The sequence below is a fragment of the Anguilla rostrata genome, chromosome 11, assembly GCF_018555375.3.
Source record: "Anguilla rostrata isolate EN2019 chromosome 11, ASM1855537v3, whole genome shotgun sequence".
NCBI classification, from domain to species: Eukaryota; Metazoa; Chordata; class Actinopteri; order Anguilliformes; family Anguillidae; genus Anguilla; species Anguilla rostrata.
This window is the reverse complement of record NC_057943.1, coordinates 36,669,464-36,687,020: the sequence shown is the minus strand read 5'-3', so window position 1 is coordinate 36,687,020 and position 17,557 is coordinate 36,669,464. Positions and strand designations below refer to the sequence as shown.

The 17,557-nt window shown below is 41.9% G+C and overlaps 2 protein-coding genes across 2 annotated transcripts; both read left to right on the top strand.

Moving 5' to 3' along the window:
- Window positions 1–1,358: 1,358 nt before the first annotated feature.
- On the top strand, window positions 1,359–4,835 carry ndufb11 (NADH:ubiquinone oxidoreductase subunit B11). The gene is made up of 4 exons (XM_064299780.1): window positions 1,359–1,625; window positions 2,585–2,779; window positions 3,649–3,779; window positions 4,590–4,835. Exons 1-4 carry the CDS (start codon window positions 1,422–1,424, stop codon window positions 4,720–4,722), a joined length of 663 nt encoding a protein of 220 aa, XP_064155850.1. The 5' UTR covers window positions 1,359–1,421; the 3' UTR covers window positions 4,723–4,835.
- Window positions 4,836–7,092: 2,257 nt separating this feature from the next.
- On the top strand, window positions 7,093–16,994 carry LOC135234822 (rho-related GTP-binding protein RhoA-C-like). The gene is made up of 5 exons (XM_064299781.1): window positions 7,093–7,249; window positions 14,617–14,772; window positions 14,861–14,981; window positions 15,140–15,270; window positions 15,372–16,994. Exons 2-5 carry the CDS (start codon window positions 14,617–14,619, stop codon window positions 15,543–15,545), a joined length of 582 nt encoding a protein of 193 aa, XP_064155851.1. The 5' UTR covers window positions 7,093–7,249; the 3' UTR covers window positions 15,546–16,994.
- The last annotated feature ends 563 nt before the right edge of the window (window positions 16,995–17,557 follow it).

Sequence of the window (17,557 nt, the reverse complement as noted above, 5' to 3'; positions counted from 1 at the left end):
TCCTCTGCTCTCCTGTGAGTGGAGCAGCATTAGAGTTTGTGAATATTCCTGTTCTATTATCTTACTGGCTGTGTGCGAGTAAGGGGCAAGGCCATGTACATCCTTCAGGATTGTTGATTCTGTGTATTTGGGTCACGGCTGTGGCCACAGATTGTAGAACAGGAAACTCTTTTCTTTTTACTGTGTTTGTAACTCCAAGCGGTTATATAGTAGGAAAAGGTGACATTGTGTAATGGGAGCACTTAGTGTGAGAATGAATAAAGATGTCAAAATGCTGTTGTGATTCTTATTGAATGCGTGTTTCAGTGTTCTGTTAAGGGACTGGGCGAGTGGGTTTTACTCGAGTTTTGACGGTACTTAATGGTTTTTTGGCTGGACTGCAACAGCGGGACCAGCCCTATAAACGCAAATGTCTGTGACTGAGTGATGAAGTTACACCATTGGTAGGCCGAGTTATGAAGTTACACCATTGGTCAGCCGGATGAAGTGTGTTAGGTCCAGCCATATACTAGGTTTTGACCTGGTCTTGTTCTGTGTGTATGCGGTAATGCAGGGGATCCCGAACTGAGTCTGGGGAAACACAGCGGGTCTCTGAAGAATCCCCAGAGGGTCCTCGGCAGAATGCACAAAAAAACGTTCCTCTTTTAAGAATATTTTACTCATATTTATACATTCATTAATTGCACAATTATAAACAGAGAACTGTAATTCAATTGTAACTTATTACATATTTATTTTTTACTGAACACAGAATACTCTGATTTATGTACATGAGGATACTACATGACATCCATCCAGCCTTCACCCTCTAATGCAGGGGTTGTCAATCTTATCCATTACATTACAGGCATTTGGCAGACGCTCTTATCCAGAGCGACGTACAACGAAGTGTATAACCATAACCAGGAACAAGTATGACGAAAACCCTAGAGAGAAGTACCGGTCCAAGTGCAGGGAACAACTGCATAGTTCAACTTGGACCCTGAAGGTTAAACTGATTAACACCAACACAAACGAGAACAGCGACAACGCAGTCTATGCAAAAATACAAGCAGTAGTTAAGACTGGTGCATTAACTAAGTCACCTACGAAACAGCTACCTAGTTACAACACTAAGCTTACAGTCATTTAAGAGATTACAGGGAGGTAAGGGGGGATGGGGAGAGGTGCAGCCTGAAGAGGTGAGTCTTCAGTCGCCAGAAAGGGCCGGTGTGGGTGCAGGTTTTCATTCCAACCACGCAGTAACACACCTGATTCTACAAATCAACCACTAGTCTTTGCTAAGGACCTTGATTAGTGGAATCAGGTGTGTTACTGTTTGGTTGGAATGAAAGCCTGCACCCATACCAGCCCTTTCTGGATCAGATTGAGGACTCCTGCACTAATGTGTTAAACAGCTACTCCATTGCAGCCTGTGGTTGATGCTGGATCATTTTGTCAACGTTAACCATTTTATTCAGGGGGGTGATTTTAGGGGGCTGCTGTATCAGTCGGTCTGTAATATAGAGGATGGGACCGTAAAACTGCAGTGTTTTTCTGGCGTTCACCCCAGGAAGTGGCAGTTGATGAAGGACTTCTGCCTTCCCCCTTTCTTGGCAGTGCTCATTGCAGTTCGTACTGTGGGGGTATGTGATGCGAATGTGAATGCGAGTAAGATGGCGACTAGTATTCAATAAAAATGTCTTTTGACTAAGTTAAAAGCAAGTTATTTTTTTCTTCTCAGTTTGGCGAGTTCAGCAATCACTAAGGCTATCTTAACATAACCAATTCGTGAAGAAAACGGATAGTTCTCTCATTTACTCATAAGTCAAATTTGTGATCGAGTGTTTGTTGAATACAGGCAAGTGTGTGTTAACCGCTTTGTAGCCATAAATTTTGTTGATCAGAGAAGATGCCAGCCCAAAGTCAAAGAAGTGAGGTTGCTCAGATCAAGCCAAAAATGAATAATCTACTCTTAGATAAAGTCACCTGTAAGAATGGGGTGGTAGTGGCCATTATTCATATGTACGTTATATATTCTAATAGTAGCAGCCAGTGATTCTGTGCCGTCTTGAACGAAGCAATGGCAATATTCAATTGGGACTGGATCAAATTAGTCACATTTTATTCTCTTGTACGAAAATTAAAATTTTACTTGTATGGCACTTATTTTAGAGACATTGTCATAGTGACTATTTAGAGAAAGAAACGGTACATTTTGAAGGACTGACCCTGAAACGCCAAAAACAGCAAGTGAAAAAAAATTGCCAGAAACGAAACGATGAGAAGACTCGGAATTGAACCCAGCTATAGAGGAGGCAGCCCTTCCTTCGCTGACAGGCCGGGTATCGATAGTCAAAGATCTGCGTACCAACCGTATTTACTCTGTGGTTGGCATCTTGCATATGAGTGTTGTAGTTTCACTGTATAAAAATAGTCATCTTTTAAATAGTATTACTGACCTGTTTTTGGCTAGTTCAGAAATTAGCACAACAGAAGCCGCTATTCAGTTCGCCACGGTGGTTAACTCCCACTTGTGAAATTCACAGAAGAAGACTTTCCAGATTAGTAGGTGTTTCCGGTTCCGGGTACTGTGTGTTTTTAGGAGAACGATATGGCCGTACGGTTGCTGCGGACTTGGCCCGCATTGTCCCAGATTCGCCTGGGGTCTGTGGGCCCGGCTCGGTTCGTGTCTCAAACACCATCCTCGGGTGCTGCTGGCACCACGACGGTATCAGACCTACAACCCGCCCACGCCAAGGACAGCCATGGACACGCAGAGGTCAGCGTCTACGAGAAGGTGAGTCGGGCCAGAACCACTCCAGTTGCAGTAACGTCTGGTTGCTAGTTGAGGACAACTGCAGTTGGTTAAAGCCACATTGATATAATTGGAAGTTTCATGCATCACTAGTGCTGTTGGATGTGGCTACTGTTAATTCTAATGGAGGAAAAAACGTTAGCCACTGTAGCTGATGGGCTATATCGGTGTCCTATACATTCACCCGCTGTCAGAAAACATAACATAGTTTGCAGGTCTGATGATGTGTAGCAAGTTGAATATTTGTAACGACGGGCCGGTGACATTCATTCACAAGTCATTCATTTTGCATAGCCAGCCTGCTTGTGTAAACGCAGTCGGATTATTACATTTTTAAAAACAAGATATCTGACTTCTAGCTACATCTTTGAGACTAGTGAGTAATCCCGGTTGAATGATCTGTGCGTTGTAGTTACTTCTTAACGTAAATGAGTTTCTGGGAGAGAAATCTTCCTATATAAAGATGCTGTGGGAATGAACTTTGGGGGGAAAAAATCTATGTTCATTCCTGGCGGTGTCATATGTGGTCACTACTTTGCAAGTGGCTTTCTACTTTTTATAATCTCAGCAAGTACAGATGAAGATTCTGTAGGGTACCGTTCTTTCTTTTTTCTCTCTTGGGTACCGAATCAAACATTTCAAGTCTATTCACTCAGCATGGTTTATAAATTGCTTTTAATGTTGTTCGTTTTGGACATGTCTCTGTGTTTGCTTTGAATTTTTAAATGGCAGCTCATCTGCCATTACTTACAGCTAAGCGAATCTGTGAAGAACCACACGAGTGCCCTGTCAAATATGATTTGAATGGCTAATTGATTTCCGAGCCCTGGCTCTTCCGACTCCCTTTGCAGAATCCAGACTACCATGGCTTCTCCCAGGACCCCCATGCGGACCAGTGGAACATGCGGTTGGCCTTCTTTTGTGGCGTCTCGGTGGCCATTGTTATTGGGGGCACATTCATCCACTATCTACCTGACCCTGGGTAAGGGTGGCCACACACTGGAGCTAAATTCAGCAGTTTATTCACTATACCCATGGCAACCATATCCACGGCAACATGTACACTTATCACTTACACTGTCCACATTAACATGCACAGCTGCATAGCTATCTAAGCAACTGAAGTTACTTGCTGAGGTGTACAGTACAGTGTCTGTGTATGTTTGTATCTTCATGTGTGCATGTTAAAACCTATATACTGTACAATCATACCAAAATTAGAGTATGAGAACACAGTCTGCCTTTGTAGCTTATTGAATATTTAAATGATCTGTCATCTATGCTTTTTATTAGTATTTATATTATTATTGTTAAATTATATTATTTTTGTTGTCATTGTCCTTATTTTTTTCTGCCCTCTTAATGTGTTGTTCATAGTACTGTGTCTGTATTTTGTGTTGGCCTGTGTAATAGTATGTTTATCTATTCCGATTCAAAACCAGTTGGCCAAAATGGAATGATAAAGATTTTTTTGAATATTGTTTTTATTGAGTAAGGCCTAAACTCTTTGTGTATATTGTGTGAGCAAGACACCCTAAAATGGTTCATCAGAGTTTGTCAGGACACCTTCAACATACCAGAGTTATAAACATGTTATCTTTTATTTGAATTAATTTATCTTTCTCCATTTGATGCAGTGATTGTACTTGAAGTAGTGTGCTGATTAAATATTTATGTATATATAGAGCACTCAAGCTGGAGACATTTCCATTGTACTTTATTAAATTGAATGTTTGCTCTTTTAGCCAAAATGATGAAGTGTTAAAACCCAGTCTCTTCTCTATGTCACTAGTATGAGGCAGTGGGCCCGGAGGGAAGCAGAGAGGTTGATCAAACAGCGAGAGGCAGAAGGCCTTCCCCTCATAGAAGAGAACTACTATGACCCCAGCAAGATCACACTGCCATCTGCTGGAGGAGAGGAGTAACTTCAAGATTCCAAGTTCATAAAGTAGTGACCGGATGATTGGGCGAGTCTTTTTGTTGGTAACCTATTGTTTGATGTCATGTAAACAAAAATTAAACTATAAATATTGATCCATCCCACTTTCTTCATTCATGTGAGTGCTGATAATTATACGCAAACATTATTAGTCATCTTAAAGATGAGATATGGCTCACTTTTCATTGTTGATGTCACCACTTAATGAAGATATGTTTTCTATTACATGGCCAAAGCCCTTACTGTTATGCTGTCTACTAAAGACTGTTGTAAACTGCATAGTCTACTCCTGGTGTCCATTTTCTTAACCAGGGCTGTGCAACCCTTTGCATGGAGATATACTGTTCTGTAGGTTTTCATATCAACCATAATTTGGCACACCTGCTTCTGACTAATTAGCAGTTCAACAAGATCTCTAGCTCTTGAATGAGGCACGCTTTGTTAGGATTGGAGTGAAAACCTGCAGGACAGCACCTCCCCAGGAACAGGGTTGGGCAGCCCTATTCTAAATCCATATTACCCTCCCCAATTTGGAATCGCCAGTTTTGGGCTTGTAAGGTACAGCCATGTAAGCAGCATCCTCCTTAAGGGGCACTGCACACAAAGCGTTCAAATTTTTCTAATGCTCTACCCTGAATCGCAGTTAAGATTTCATAACCTACAGGCTGAGCCACGATAAAATAAGACCATGCAACAGAGCACTGGTGCCAGCTGGCAGAGAAGCGCATCTTTCACTGGTGACAGCTGGCAGAGAAGCACACCTTTCACTGGTGACAGCTGGCAGAGAAGCACATCTTTCACTGGTGACAGCTGATAGGCTGTCGGTCCCTGCCATGTCACTGGGAGGAATGAATGACCCGTCCCGAGGACTCCAGACCAAAGCTGCCCCATACCTGGCAGGACACTGCTCACTTTGGCCCAGTTACAGACCCTGTGAATGACGAAGCCTCGACTCAAACTGCCTGATTTGAAGGTGTTTTTTTTCCCCGCATTGAAAGTTGCAGACTTATCTTACTGAATGTATAAAACATCTGATTTCTTTATGCCGTTACGCAGACATTCTTTAAGAGTATTCAGATCTGTCAATGAGACGTTGTTCCTTCCTGCATGCCTGTGTGGCTAAAACTAATACAGTACATTTTTGGAAAAACCCCACCAGTCTCTCACCAGCCATAACGCATGAAAAATATGCTACATTCATGCAAGTGTCTGGGCACACTCATCTACAGCAAGTTGTGTATGGAGGACAATACCGGTCCTGTTTGCAGCTCAGAAATGGCGGTTTTTTAGGACACCGTTTGGTTCAGGTGTATAAAATTATTTCAATACTGGTTAGTCTTCGATTTCTCTCTTTTTTTTTTTAGTTATTTGTCTATTTTTTTGGTTTTACTTTTGATAGGATGTATTGGATTGGTGGCATGAATGTGAAGTGCTTGTCCAAGCTGGACATCGTTCTGAAAGTGTCCTCCAAAATTATAGGGGTTAGGCTCCCTAACCTTGCATCTCTGCACTAAGACTATACTACACTATTACCATCTTTACCCTTAAGTCAGATGTTCCCAAGCCAAATCTGCTTTTATTGTAAAAACAACTCCCCTGCAAGTGGACCTAACTGCTTATTATGCTCTTGTGGTACTTCTTAAATTTTTAATTTATTCATGTTTATTTAGTCTCAATTTTTAATCGTGAACTTCTTGTTTATTGTGCTATTGTTCTCTTGAATGTGTCGTATACTTCTGTACGACCCATTATTCGAAAGTACAGACCAAATTGTCAGGTGAGAGCCAACTGCTTTATTAAACTAAATGAAATAATCTGATATTGATGGATATACAGTAGGTGTAGACAGCACTGGTAAAACAAGGGTTTTCACTATATTTTAAAATACATTTCTTGCTTTTATACCAATTTTGGATTTTTCAGCCCTGGTCAATGGGGACCTACTGTTTTTACTGGTGCTCTTGTAGTAAGAACTATGCAATAATCTGGTTTGACTGAACTGTTTACTCACTGTAAACTGGTCAGGATGTGCCCCGTCTGTCCTGCTATCAGCTACAATTTATTTGTGAATAATCTAGAGTTAGAAGTGAGTGCTTCACAGTAAAAACACACTTCTTAACATGAGTTTTTAATCATCGGAGCCCTTTCAAAATAATAGATTAAACCAGAGTTGGAAGTAAAATAAACACCGCGCAAGGAACTAAAGTCTTTATTTTTCCGTGATATAAAGACGATTCAGTCTCCGGTCTAGCTCTTTGATTGGACGGTTTTGGCACAGCTTGGGCGTCATACTTCCGCCTATATTGTAGTATATCCGTGAAAACTGAGTTGTGACTCGATCCTTTAAGCGATTGAGTAACGTCCCTGCTATTCATACCATGCAGGTTTGCTATTGGACGAATGTGACTGGAATAGGCGGGTGTTATCTGCGTGGCAGTGTCGAAGGGGGTGGGGCGTTAGGGTCGGACAGGAAAAGAGAAGGAAAGCGAAGACACCCGAGAGAGACATAAACGGTAAATAAGTCTGATTTTTATACAATTTCATCTACTGTTTTTTCATGATAATAGAACTATACAGGTTTGCTATATCCCAGATTGACTTATATGCGAAAAGTACTTCCCATAACGAAGACACCAAACGAACAAGGTTATAAGTACTTAGCTAGCAAGCGAGCGGTAACGAGTATCGAGCTATTTGATGACGGAAATGGACGAACAACAAGTGAAAAACTCCTTGCTGGCATGTAGTTAATACACGCAATTAAGTTACGTTCAGCTACATTTGACTTTGAATTAATTTTTTTCGAACTTAAAAATATTAAATATCATAAGGGCATGTGTGGCTAGCTTGATACATAAACTAAAGGATAACGGGATGGTGTCATTGGGTGTCGCCTCTTGCCTTCAAAAAAAAAAAAACTTGAGCTTTGATATTTGTTAGCTAGATGGCTAGCTAGTTAGCTTGCTTAGAAAGTCAGTCGACAACCTGATGCAATTCAACTTTGAAAATGGAAACTGAATACTGGATTGCTATGTAGTCAATTAACTGCCTGTCCCCGATGGCAACATTGATTTGGTGTAGGCTACTACTAAGATAACGCAGCTTGCAAACCAACTAGTTAACATTAAAGTTATTCACCCACAATGTCACACTCGGACAAGACTGAATAAAGGGCTAGTCGGCTCACCAAGTTAGTCGGTCATGGGTCATGTTTTCTGGGTCGCTGGTCGGCTATCCTAAATAGCTAGCTACATCTGACTGCGATACCGGCAATTAGCTAGGTAGTTGCTTAGCAGCTAGCGTCACCTGTTGGGTCGAAGCTGTTTATCCAACTCTACAGGAGTTTAGAAATGACAAACATTGTTGGCCAGTATAACCGTAGTTGACGTTGAAACGTTAAGTTAATTTCTGTTCGTAGTAACTGTCATAAGACGTCTGCAGACAAGCAAGCAATCAAGGCTTATCAGTGCATTAAGTTCTAGCCCATCTGCTAACTAGCTAGCTACGTGGCGTAGCATGCTGGCTAACGTTAGCATTAGATAAATTGGTAGCTAGCTAGACAAGCTACCTTTAAATAGTATTCCGGTTTAATACACTAAAAGTTGCTTCTTATTCTGTTTCAACGACGGAATACAGTCATGTATCATTTTCGTGCATCGCTGTGAACAAATATGTTGCTATATTACTAGTTTTTAAATGGTTCTAGACATTTGGGTGCGGTGCTTGGGCCCTGCCCAAGGTCCAGCGTTGTGCTGAAACGGGCCTAACCTTGCCATAGCTCGCTGATTAAAAACGTTTATTGTTAACTTGCTCGCTGTGTAAGAAGCGGACACAAAAAGAAGGAACGTTTTTATGTCCAGCTGCTCAAAAGAATAACTACACGTGTTTTATTCATTGCGAGCAGATAAATAGATGCTCGCTATTCTTTCGGTTCGCTCGCCTCTGCGCGGAAGAACCCGCTTTCCGGTCAGGCCTTACTTCCGTATCTCTACGGAAAAACAGCGAGAATGATAAATAGCGATGTCTCCGTGTTCGCTTTTTCTGGCAAACTGAACGGACTACCATTATAGAATCACGACGGCCGCTACGCCCTATAAACAAAACATTTACAGTAACATTCCATGCCTAGTATTTGAATGCAATTAACCTCCACTTGCATCTCATAAAACTATTTTAAACCACGACTCATTTAAAGGTAATTTCTTTAATGAACCCAAGTCAGCTTTTCAGGTATACAGGTAAGGTAAATCAATAAGACCACCAATACGTGAATAGAATGTTCTTAACTGAACTGTCTAATGCCGATTTAACACTCACTACTGGTAACTGAAAGTAGTCGAGTTCTCGAACACTGGCTTAGACTTTTTAAAAAAGATTCCAAAAAACGTATTCTTCAAACAGTTAAAGGTAATTTCTTAAAGAAACCAGGTAAGTAAATCAATTTAGTTTAGCCTTTGTTCCTTTTACAGATGAATAGCATGTACTCTCAGAAAATCATTAAAGGGATAGTTGCTGAGCTATTATGTGATAAATTGGGGTATGTGATAAATGTGGGGCTCAAGCCCTCCTGCCTCGAGTATGCTGTACGTAGCTCACTCTTTTAGCTGTTAGCTTTGTTAGCCAAATAACATTTACTGGGAGCTGAGAATCACCCCCTGACAACTGGCAGCTATTTAACAAAGACATTATTAATAAATCAAACATAAAGGATAATTTGTTTTTTTTCCAACCTGGGTCTTATTTTCATTATATTTTCCAGCATTCCTTTCAGTTTGGATAGTATTTATACACCTGCTTCCTTGTCAAAGTTTATTTGGTTTTTTGCAGTTTTTTTACCCCCCGTGTCAGTAGCTTGGTAGAGGTTCAGTACACCTCATACAAGTCTAGTTTTTTTTTACTTGGTTTACTCTAATTATTTTTACTTGTAAACCTTTTATTTGGAAGTAAAAAAGAATGTCCAATTTGAAGTTTTTTCACCAGTTTACGAGTAAAAATAATTCCTTTTCAACTTGAATTCTGTAAGTAAATATGGGCGGTCATTAAAGTGAAAAAGACTCAACCACGTGAGAGCGTATCTATAATTTCCAGGTCCTGTGTATCCAGGACCCTATATTACCAAGGTCCTGTCTATCCAGGTCCCTATATTCCCTAGTTCCTGTGTACCCAGGTCCCTGTATTCCCTAGTTCCTGTGTATCCAGGTCCCTATATTCCCTAGTTCCTGTGTATCCAGGTCCCTATATTCCCTAGTTCCTATGTTCCCAGGGCCCTATATTCCCTCAATGTAATTGTTTTCTGAAAACAGGCCCATGTTCCCTCAATCCTATGTTCCTTCAACATCAAATTAATAATAATGTCCACACCTCTGGTATATTAACAAAAACACATTGCATGTTCAGTAATTAATATCTGAAATGGTGGTTATGGACAAGTTGTTTCCAAATATTCTCTCTTATTCAAACACACTTGTCATACATTACAGTGAACAAGAATAAAAATCTATGCAGTTATAAGTGATGGGTTTAAATGGGTTTTTACATTTTTTTTTTTTTTAACTTTAACTTTTAACTTTTCTAACTATCAATTAGAATGTAATTATGTAGATGACCATGTTTTATGGCAAGATAACTTTTTTAATATGCAGCATTAACAACCTTAGTATGAACATTTCAAAACATAAACAGTTGGGTTTAGCACTGGAATGAACATTTGCCACATACATAACGTGAAACATTAGGAACGTACATAACATTAGCTCCCTTAAGCCAGTAAGAACCACCCACTGTACTCCCATTTCACTTTCTCCATCTTTGTGGACTACTAAGCTGGCTATGCTGATGGCTACATCTATTTATCTTATAAACTGTGAAGCGTCCCATCCATCTCTGCTTCAGCACTGTCCTCTGCAATGTTTATCCTTTAAAATAAACATTTTGTTCATTTGCTTGCATAAATACAAATCGTTTATAATCAAAATGTGCCAATATAGCCACACAGACAGTGTCATTAATTTTGGACCCCTTGCCTTATCAACGGAAAAGATAGTTGCATAGCTACTCTTGCTGAAGGCACTTATGGCAGTGGCACATTCTCTGGGTTGCCTGGCAACAAGTGCATCACCAGTTTTCCTTTACCCTTTTCCCTCCTCTCACTCTCAGCTGATACACCTTCAGCAAGTTGCATTTCCTCTCTTTCTGCTCTCGACCTTGTCCTCTCAATCTCCATAAGTTCTTCCACACATTCTGGTTCAAAGACACGGAACCCTCAGTGTCAGTTGAAAATGACAGTCGCCATCACTATAGTCATTACTACTTTGAGACTTCTTTCAACGCTGTTCACAAAAATTGGATCACTCGCTAGCTGGTCTGTGTCAACTGTCAACTTTGTTAACAAATACACTACATTTCCGAAAGTATGTGGACACCCCTTCTAATTAGCGGTTTTGGGTATTTCAGCCGCACCCATTGCTAACAGGTGCATAAAATCAAACATACAGCTGTGCAATCTCCATAAACAAACATTGACAGTAGAATGGGTCGTACTGAAGAGCTCAGTGACTTTTAACGTGGCGCTGTCATAGGATGCTACCTTTCCAAAAAGTCAGTTCATCAAATTTCTTCCCTGTTAGAGTCATCTGTAAGCGCTGTTATTGTGAAGTGGAAATGTATTGGAGCCACAGCAGCTCGGCCACGAAGCGGTGGGCCACACAAGCTCACAAAACGGGACTGCCGAGTGCTGAAGCGTGTAGCGCGTAAAAATCACCTGTCCTGTGCTGCAACGCTCACAGTTCCAGACTGCCTCTGGAAACAATGTCAGCATAAGAACTGTTCATCCAGAGCTTTATGAAACGTGTTTCCATGGCCAAGCAGCCAAGTACACAAGCTTAAGATCACCATGTGCAATGCCAAGTGTCGGCTGTAGTGGTGTAAAGCACACTGCCATTGAACTCTGGAGCAGTAGAAACACGTTCTCTGGGGTGATGAATCACACTTCACTATCTGTCATTCGGACAGGCGAATCTGGGTTTCGCAGAGTGCATAGTGTCAGCTGTAAGGTGGAGAAGGAATAATGGTCTGGTGCCATTTTTAATGGTTTGGGCTAGGCCCCTTAATTCCAGTGAAGAGAAATCTTAATGCTACAGCATACAATGACATTCTAGAGAATTGTGCACTTCCAAATTTGTGACAGCAGTTTGGGGAAGGCCCTTTCCTGTTTCTGCATGAATAAAGCAAGGTCCATAAAGAAATGTTTTTTTCCCTGAGTTTGGTGGGGAAGAACTTGACTGGCCTGCACAGAGCTCTGACCTCTACCCCATCAGACACCTTTAAGATGAATTGGAATGCCGACTGCAAGCCAGGCCTAACACCCTACATCAGTCCCCAACCTCACTAATGCTCTTGTGGCTGAATGGAAGCAAATCCCCGCAGCCATGTTCCAAAATCTACTGGAAAGCTTTCCCAGAAGAGTGGAGGCTGTTACAGCAGCAACGCGAGAGTCCAACTCCATATTAATGGGTATGGTTTTGGAATGCAATGTTCAGCAAGTACATGTGGGTGTGATGTTCAGGTGTCCACATACTTTTGGAAATGCAGTGTATGATGTTACAGACCAGTGGCAAGCAACTGCTCGCATGATCAGCTGTCGTGCACCAGGAGTAGCCACGCCCACCCCTCCCCGCACAGAGAAGACCGCCATGTCCTGAACACATTTTAGAACAACAAACACAGGTAAAAGTGTGTATACTGTGATTGCCAGTGCATTATAGATATGCCTTAGCATAGTTATTTTGTATTTAGCTACATTGTAAATGTAGCTAAATACAGGGAGACGACGCCGTCGTGTTGACGGTGGCAGTGAAGCCGGACCGACCGCATTCACTGGGTCACACACAGTCACCACCTAAGCCCTATTTTGACCCGGGAAAAACCCTGATAGAGGGTATCAGATGGTCCTTCTCCCTGAACTCAATGGTCCATCTGTTATCACACTGAAGAAGTGTAGCGAGTTAGAGTAGATTCATGTGTGAATGCACTGTACACTTGAAACGACTGCTGTTTTCTCCCAACCGACAATAAGTAACCGACAACAGAAGTGCAAACATCAGTAATTTTAATCATGCAAACACATGTTGCATAATGTAGAAATAGAAAATAGTACCATTTGCAAATGCTGTCAAACCATTAAGGAATTACGAAATGCCGGTGACCAAGTCAGAAATGTTGTTAGCCCAGATATCTGATGTGTGATAGCGTATCAAGCAGCCATTTTGAAAGCACAAAATTGATGCTGTTCGTTTTTATACATTTTAGTTGATAATTATATTTGTTATTATTTATTTTTCTATGCGAAATGTGTTGACTAGAAGTAGTACTGTTTCTCTAAAACTATTAATGTCTATTCAATCTTTGACCAAAGCTGAAAGAAAATGGGGGAAAAATATCGGCAGATAATATCAGTTGTTTTTACAACACAATGTCCCTGGTGGCGTTAATGTCTATTATGAAACGGTAGACCGCGGAAACCGCTCTCTGTATAACCATGATCCTGCAGTCTCACAAATGCTGACTCACGGACTCTGACTTGGTGAACTGATGTGAAATAGAGTATGCGTTTCAGTCTAAGAGGGAGGAGACGCATAGTTTTTACTGGTTACATCATCTGAAATGGAATACTGAGGAATATTTTTCAGAAGGCATTTTACTTAAGAATTTTTTTGATGTGACACTTAATAAAATGGCTGCCACCACAAGTACAGGTGTGGTCATGATCCCCGTGTCTGTCTGGCACTTAGAGTGTATTATATTTAGGGACAGCGACTCCAGTAGAAACCTATGGGGAGCACATCAGAACCAGGAAGTACCGTTATTTCGCTCCGTAGATGTGCTCAGTTGTGTCCTTGGTCACGTGCCGACATCAAGTGTACAACAAGGATAGTGCAGACATTGTCTAAAATAAATAATGAATAAAAAATTAATATCTTTGTCTTTGTGGTAGGAAAAAAATATTTTACCTCGGAAAAATAATACCTGATTTTTCTTCCTAATATAATGCGTGGAGTTAACATCAGTATTATAAGTATTTTATTTTTGCTGTCAAAAATGAATGGAGCCCAATGGGGAAACTTGCTTTTTGAGCGAAAATCACAGATATCAGCAGAGGGCGATGTTACTTCCAGTGCTGAGGTTGAGAACCGAAAGCTGGCTCCTTGGTCTGGCATTGTAGCATTATACGATATCAGAATGTCAGTATATTAGTGGAAAGTCACACATTTTAAAACGGAGAAAATAGCCACTGGTAATGAATGGGGTGCAGTTTATGGGGAGTAGCATGTTGTACTCTGCACCACAGGTGCCCCGTCTCGCACTCGCTCGTGAGACCGTGTCTGCCGTCCACAGTGTACACTCTGCGCCGTACTACAGGAGAGCTAGCGCCCAGTCGGGCCGCACGATGTATCAAATCGGCATTAATGAGGCATTATAGGCAATCTTTCGTCTTTTTTAATTCATTTTTTAAAAATCATATCTGATGTGCTAGTAAACAACCAAACTTGAGAGGCCACGTAAAATGCTTCCACGAAAAAACCGGTGTCGATAAGACAGCCAATCAGCAGCAAGGTCACACAGCTTCTATGCGATCATCTTTATTACTGCATGCACTAATCTATGACTGCATTTCATCCAGAGCATTAAATATGTAGAAAATAGACATGAATGTTGAAATGGTAAGCTGTTTACTGCTGTTTGTGCGGACTCAAGCAGAAGCTGTTTGTGTGTGTGTGTGTGTATTACTCTGTTTGTGAGGATTTTGAAAGCTGCTGTGTGTGTGTGTGTGTTACTGTGATAGGACTGATAGAGCAACTCTGTGTTTGTGTTTGTGCTGCAGATGGCTGCCATCCGTAAGAAGCTGGTGATCGTAGGGGATGGAGCATGCGGGAAGACGTGTCTGCTCATCGTCTTCAGTAAAGACCAGTTTCCCGAGGTCTACGTCCCCACAGTGTTCGAGAACTACGTTGCCGACATTGAGGTCGACTGCAAGCAGGTGAGGTTTTCTGAGGGGAGGATTTAGCAGGATTTTCTTGACCAATCACAGAACCCCCCTTTGAAACAGTTATTTTCCCATCCTGCAGGTGGAGCTGGCACTGTGGGACACAGCTGGGCAGGAGGACTATGACAGGCTCCGCCCCTTATCTTATCCCGATACCGACGTCATCCTCATGTGCTTCTCCATAGACAGTCCTGACAGTTTGGGTGAGACTTTGTCATCTTGTAGAGCCTGAACTGAGTGTGTGCTCCAGTGTATGTTCACTGGGACCTGTGTGTGTGTATGTGGGTGGGGGGTTGGTAGTGTTTATTGTTTGTGTTTTTATGGGTGTTCGGGCGTTTGTACATCTCTCCCTGTGTGACAGAAAACATTCCTGAGAAGTGGACGCCAGAGGTAAAGCACTTCTGCCCAAACGTTCCCATAATCCTTGTGGGCAACAAGAAGGACCTACGCAACGATGACCACACACGCCGGGAACTAGCCAAGATGAAACAGGTATGCACATATTATGCATGCACGCATAGCTGCCTACACACACACGCATGCACACACACATAGTGAGGTCACCATCTGACACACCCACCCACCCCCCACAGGAGCCAGTGAAGCCTGAGGAGGGCCGGGAGATGGCCAACCGAATCAACGCCTTCGGCTACCTGGAGTGCTCGGCCAAAACCAAGGACGGAGTGAGGGAGGTGTTTGAGATGGCCACTAGGGCGGCGCTGCAGGCCAAGAAACGGGGCAAGAAGAGTGCCTGCCTCCTGCTATAGAGGTCCAAGGAAAGAAGGGGAGTGGGGGGGGGGGGTGGGGGGGATGTAACCATACCCAGGAAGGGAGGGGCAATGTGGCCTCTGGGTTCCTGGGGAGGCGGGTGGGCTGGGTGTGGGGTGCAGGGTGGGGCACGGGAGCAGGGGGCAGGAGGAGAGATTCTAACCAGGCCAAAGGAGATGGAGGGGAAGATGGAGGGAATACCATTGTCGATTCCACACCTATAAGAGCAGGGATCACTGGGGGGGGGCAGGGAGGGGTACAGGAGAGTGGGGGTGAACAGGCTGGTCTTTCAGCGGTTCTGGTTTTTTTAAAAGTTTTTTTTTTTTTTTGAGATTATTTAGTACATGCTCGTTTCGGAAGGTTCTCTGGGTTTTGAGGAATAGGGTGGAGATTAACACTCCACACCAGAAGCATGCTCACTGTTTCCCCTCAGTGAGACATGGCTCGTCTGTCTTTTGTTGTTTGAGTCTGCATATGGCCGTGTGACCGTGCGCATCACTTCCTGTGTGAAAGTTCTCCACTGTACGTGTGATATGGGCAGACCCCCCCCCCAAAAAAAAAAAACCTGTAAGTGAGATCTTTGGACAGAAAGTCAAGTTTAATATTCCATTAAAACCAACCAGCTGCTTTTGATTTATTTAAATACCTACAACTGTTTTTAAAAAATGTTTTACTTTAAATATGACATTCGCATCAAAACACAACAAAAATATAAATAAAGCCAATGCTTATGCAGTTTTTCTGAGTTATATGCCGGTTTGTGTAGATGTTTGAAAATAAATGAGTCATATAGCTTTGTTTGATCACTTGCTCTGATTTTCAGTGAAATGTAGAGATGAATTTGATCAGGATGAATTCCCCTTGCAGCACACCAGTGGGTATGCAGTCAGGTGATGGAAAGTGGTATTACTTAGTATTTGATTCTATAAAAGGGTTTTCAGATTAAGTACTTGGGTTTTTTGTGCCAGGGTGGTTACGGGGAGTGTGTGATAAGCTGCCGTCTCACTCTTCCCAGATAAACAAGTCAGTTATTCCCTCCATCTTTCACTCCATTTACCCCCTCCTTTTTTGTCTTTTTTTTATTATTATTGTGGTTGTTTCCCCTTTACGGCTCCTGTATTGTATATTTTATTCAGTGTGAAACTCTACTGGCTCATCCTTGTGTCTCTCGCCTCTTTCGCAAAGTCTGCAACTTTACCTTCAAAAGAAAAATGAAAAAAAGTATAAAAAGTAATAAAAAAAAGAAAAAGAGCAAACAACTAAATATTATACTATTAACTTTTTAAGACCTTGCATTTGATTGTTGTAAAAAAAAAAAACGGAAGAAAAAAAACTGAGCAACAGAAAATAAATCTTGGTGCAAATAACCTTTTGTACACACGCATCCTGGAATTTCCTCAGTCTGCTTTTAAACGTACTTTAAGAAAAATAAATTGTTTTTAGGGTAACCGTGCTTGTGTCATTTCTTATGTCCGAAGCCGCTAGGCGTGGCGGTTATGCTGGTGTGATGGTGGCTCCACCCACTGCAGTGGTGAAGCGAGTCTAATGCTTACTTGCCTGACTTTTATTAAACTGACGTTACATGTTTCATAAACGTTAAACGTATTGCAGTCTTTTGCAAGTGACTTTTGTCTGTGGCCATTTTAATGGTAGGCCTGTGCCACTTCGCTGACAGGTGTAACACCGCTGCTAGCGACATGCTTGCTCCTTTAACCAGTCGTTTTTCATGTTTTGTATCATTTCAGAGTTCAAGTTGATTCTCACAGTGGTATGACGTAGGTGCATTTTCTCCAGCTCTGGATTCTGCCTCACAGGATATTTACAGTACATTACTGGGCGTGTAAATGGTGCCGTACGTCAGTAGTTCCCGATCCTTTAGTCCTTTCGCTCCCTCTCTTAAACCTTAAATATTTCACACATCCAGTGCCCACTACAGGCTGCCATGCAGTAGCAGTTCAACCCTGAGAAGAGTAGGTTATTAGGCCACTCTTGCCTGTAATGTAATGTAATG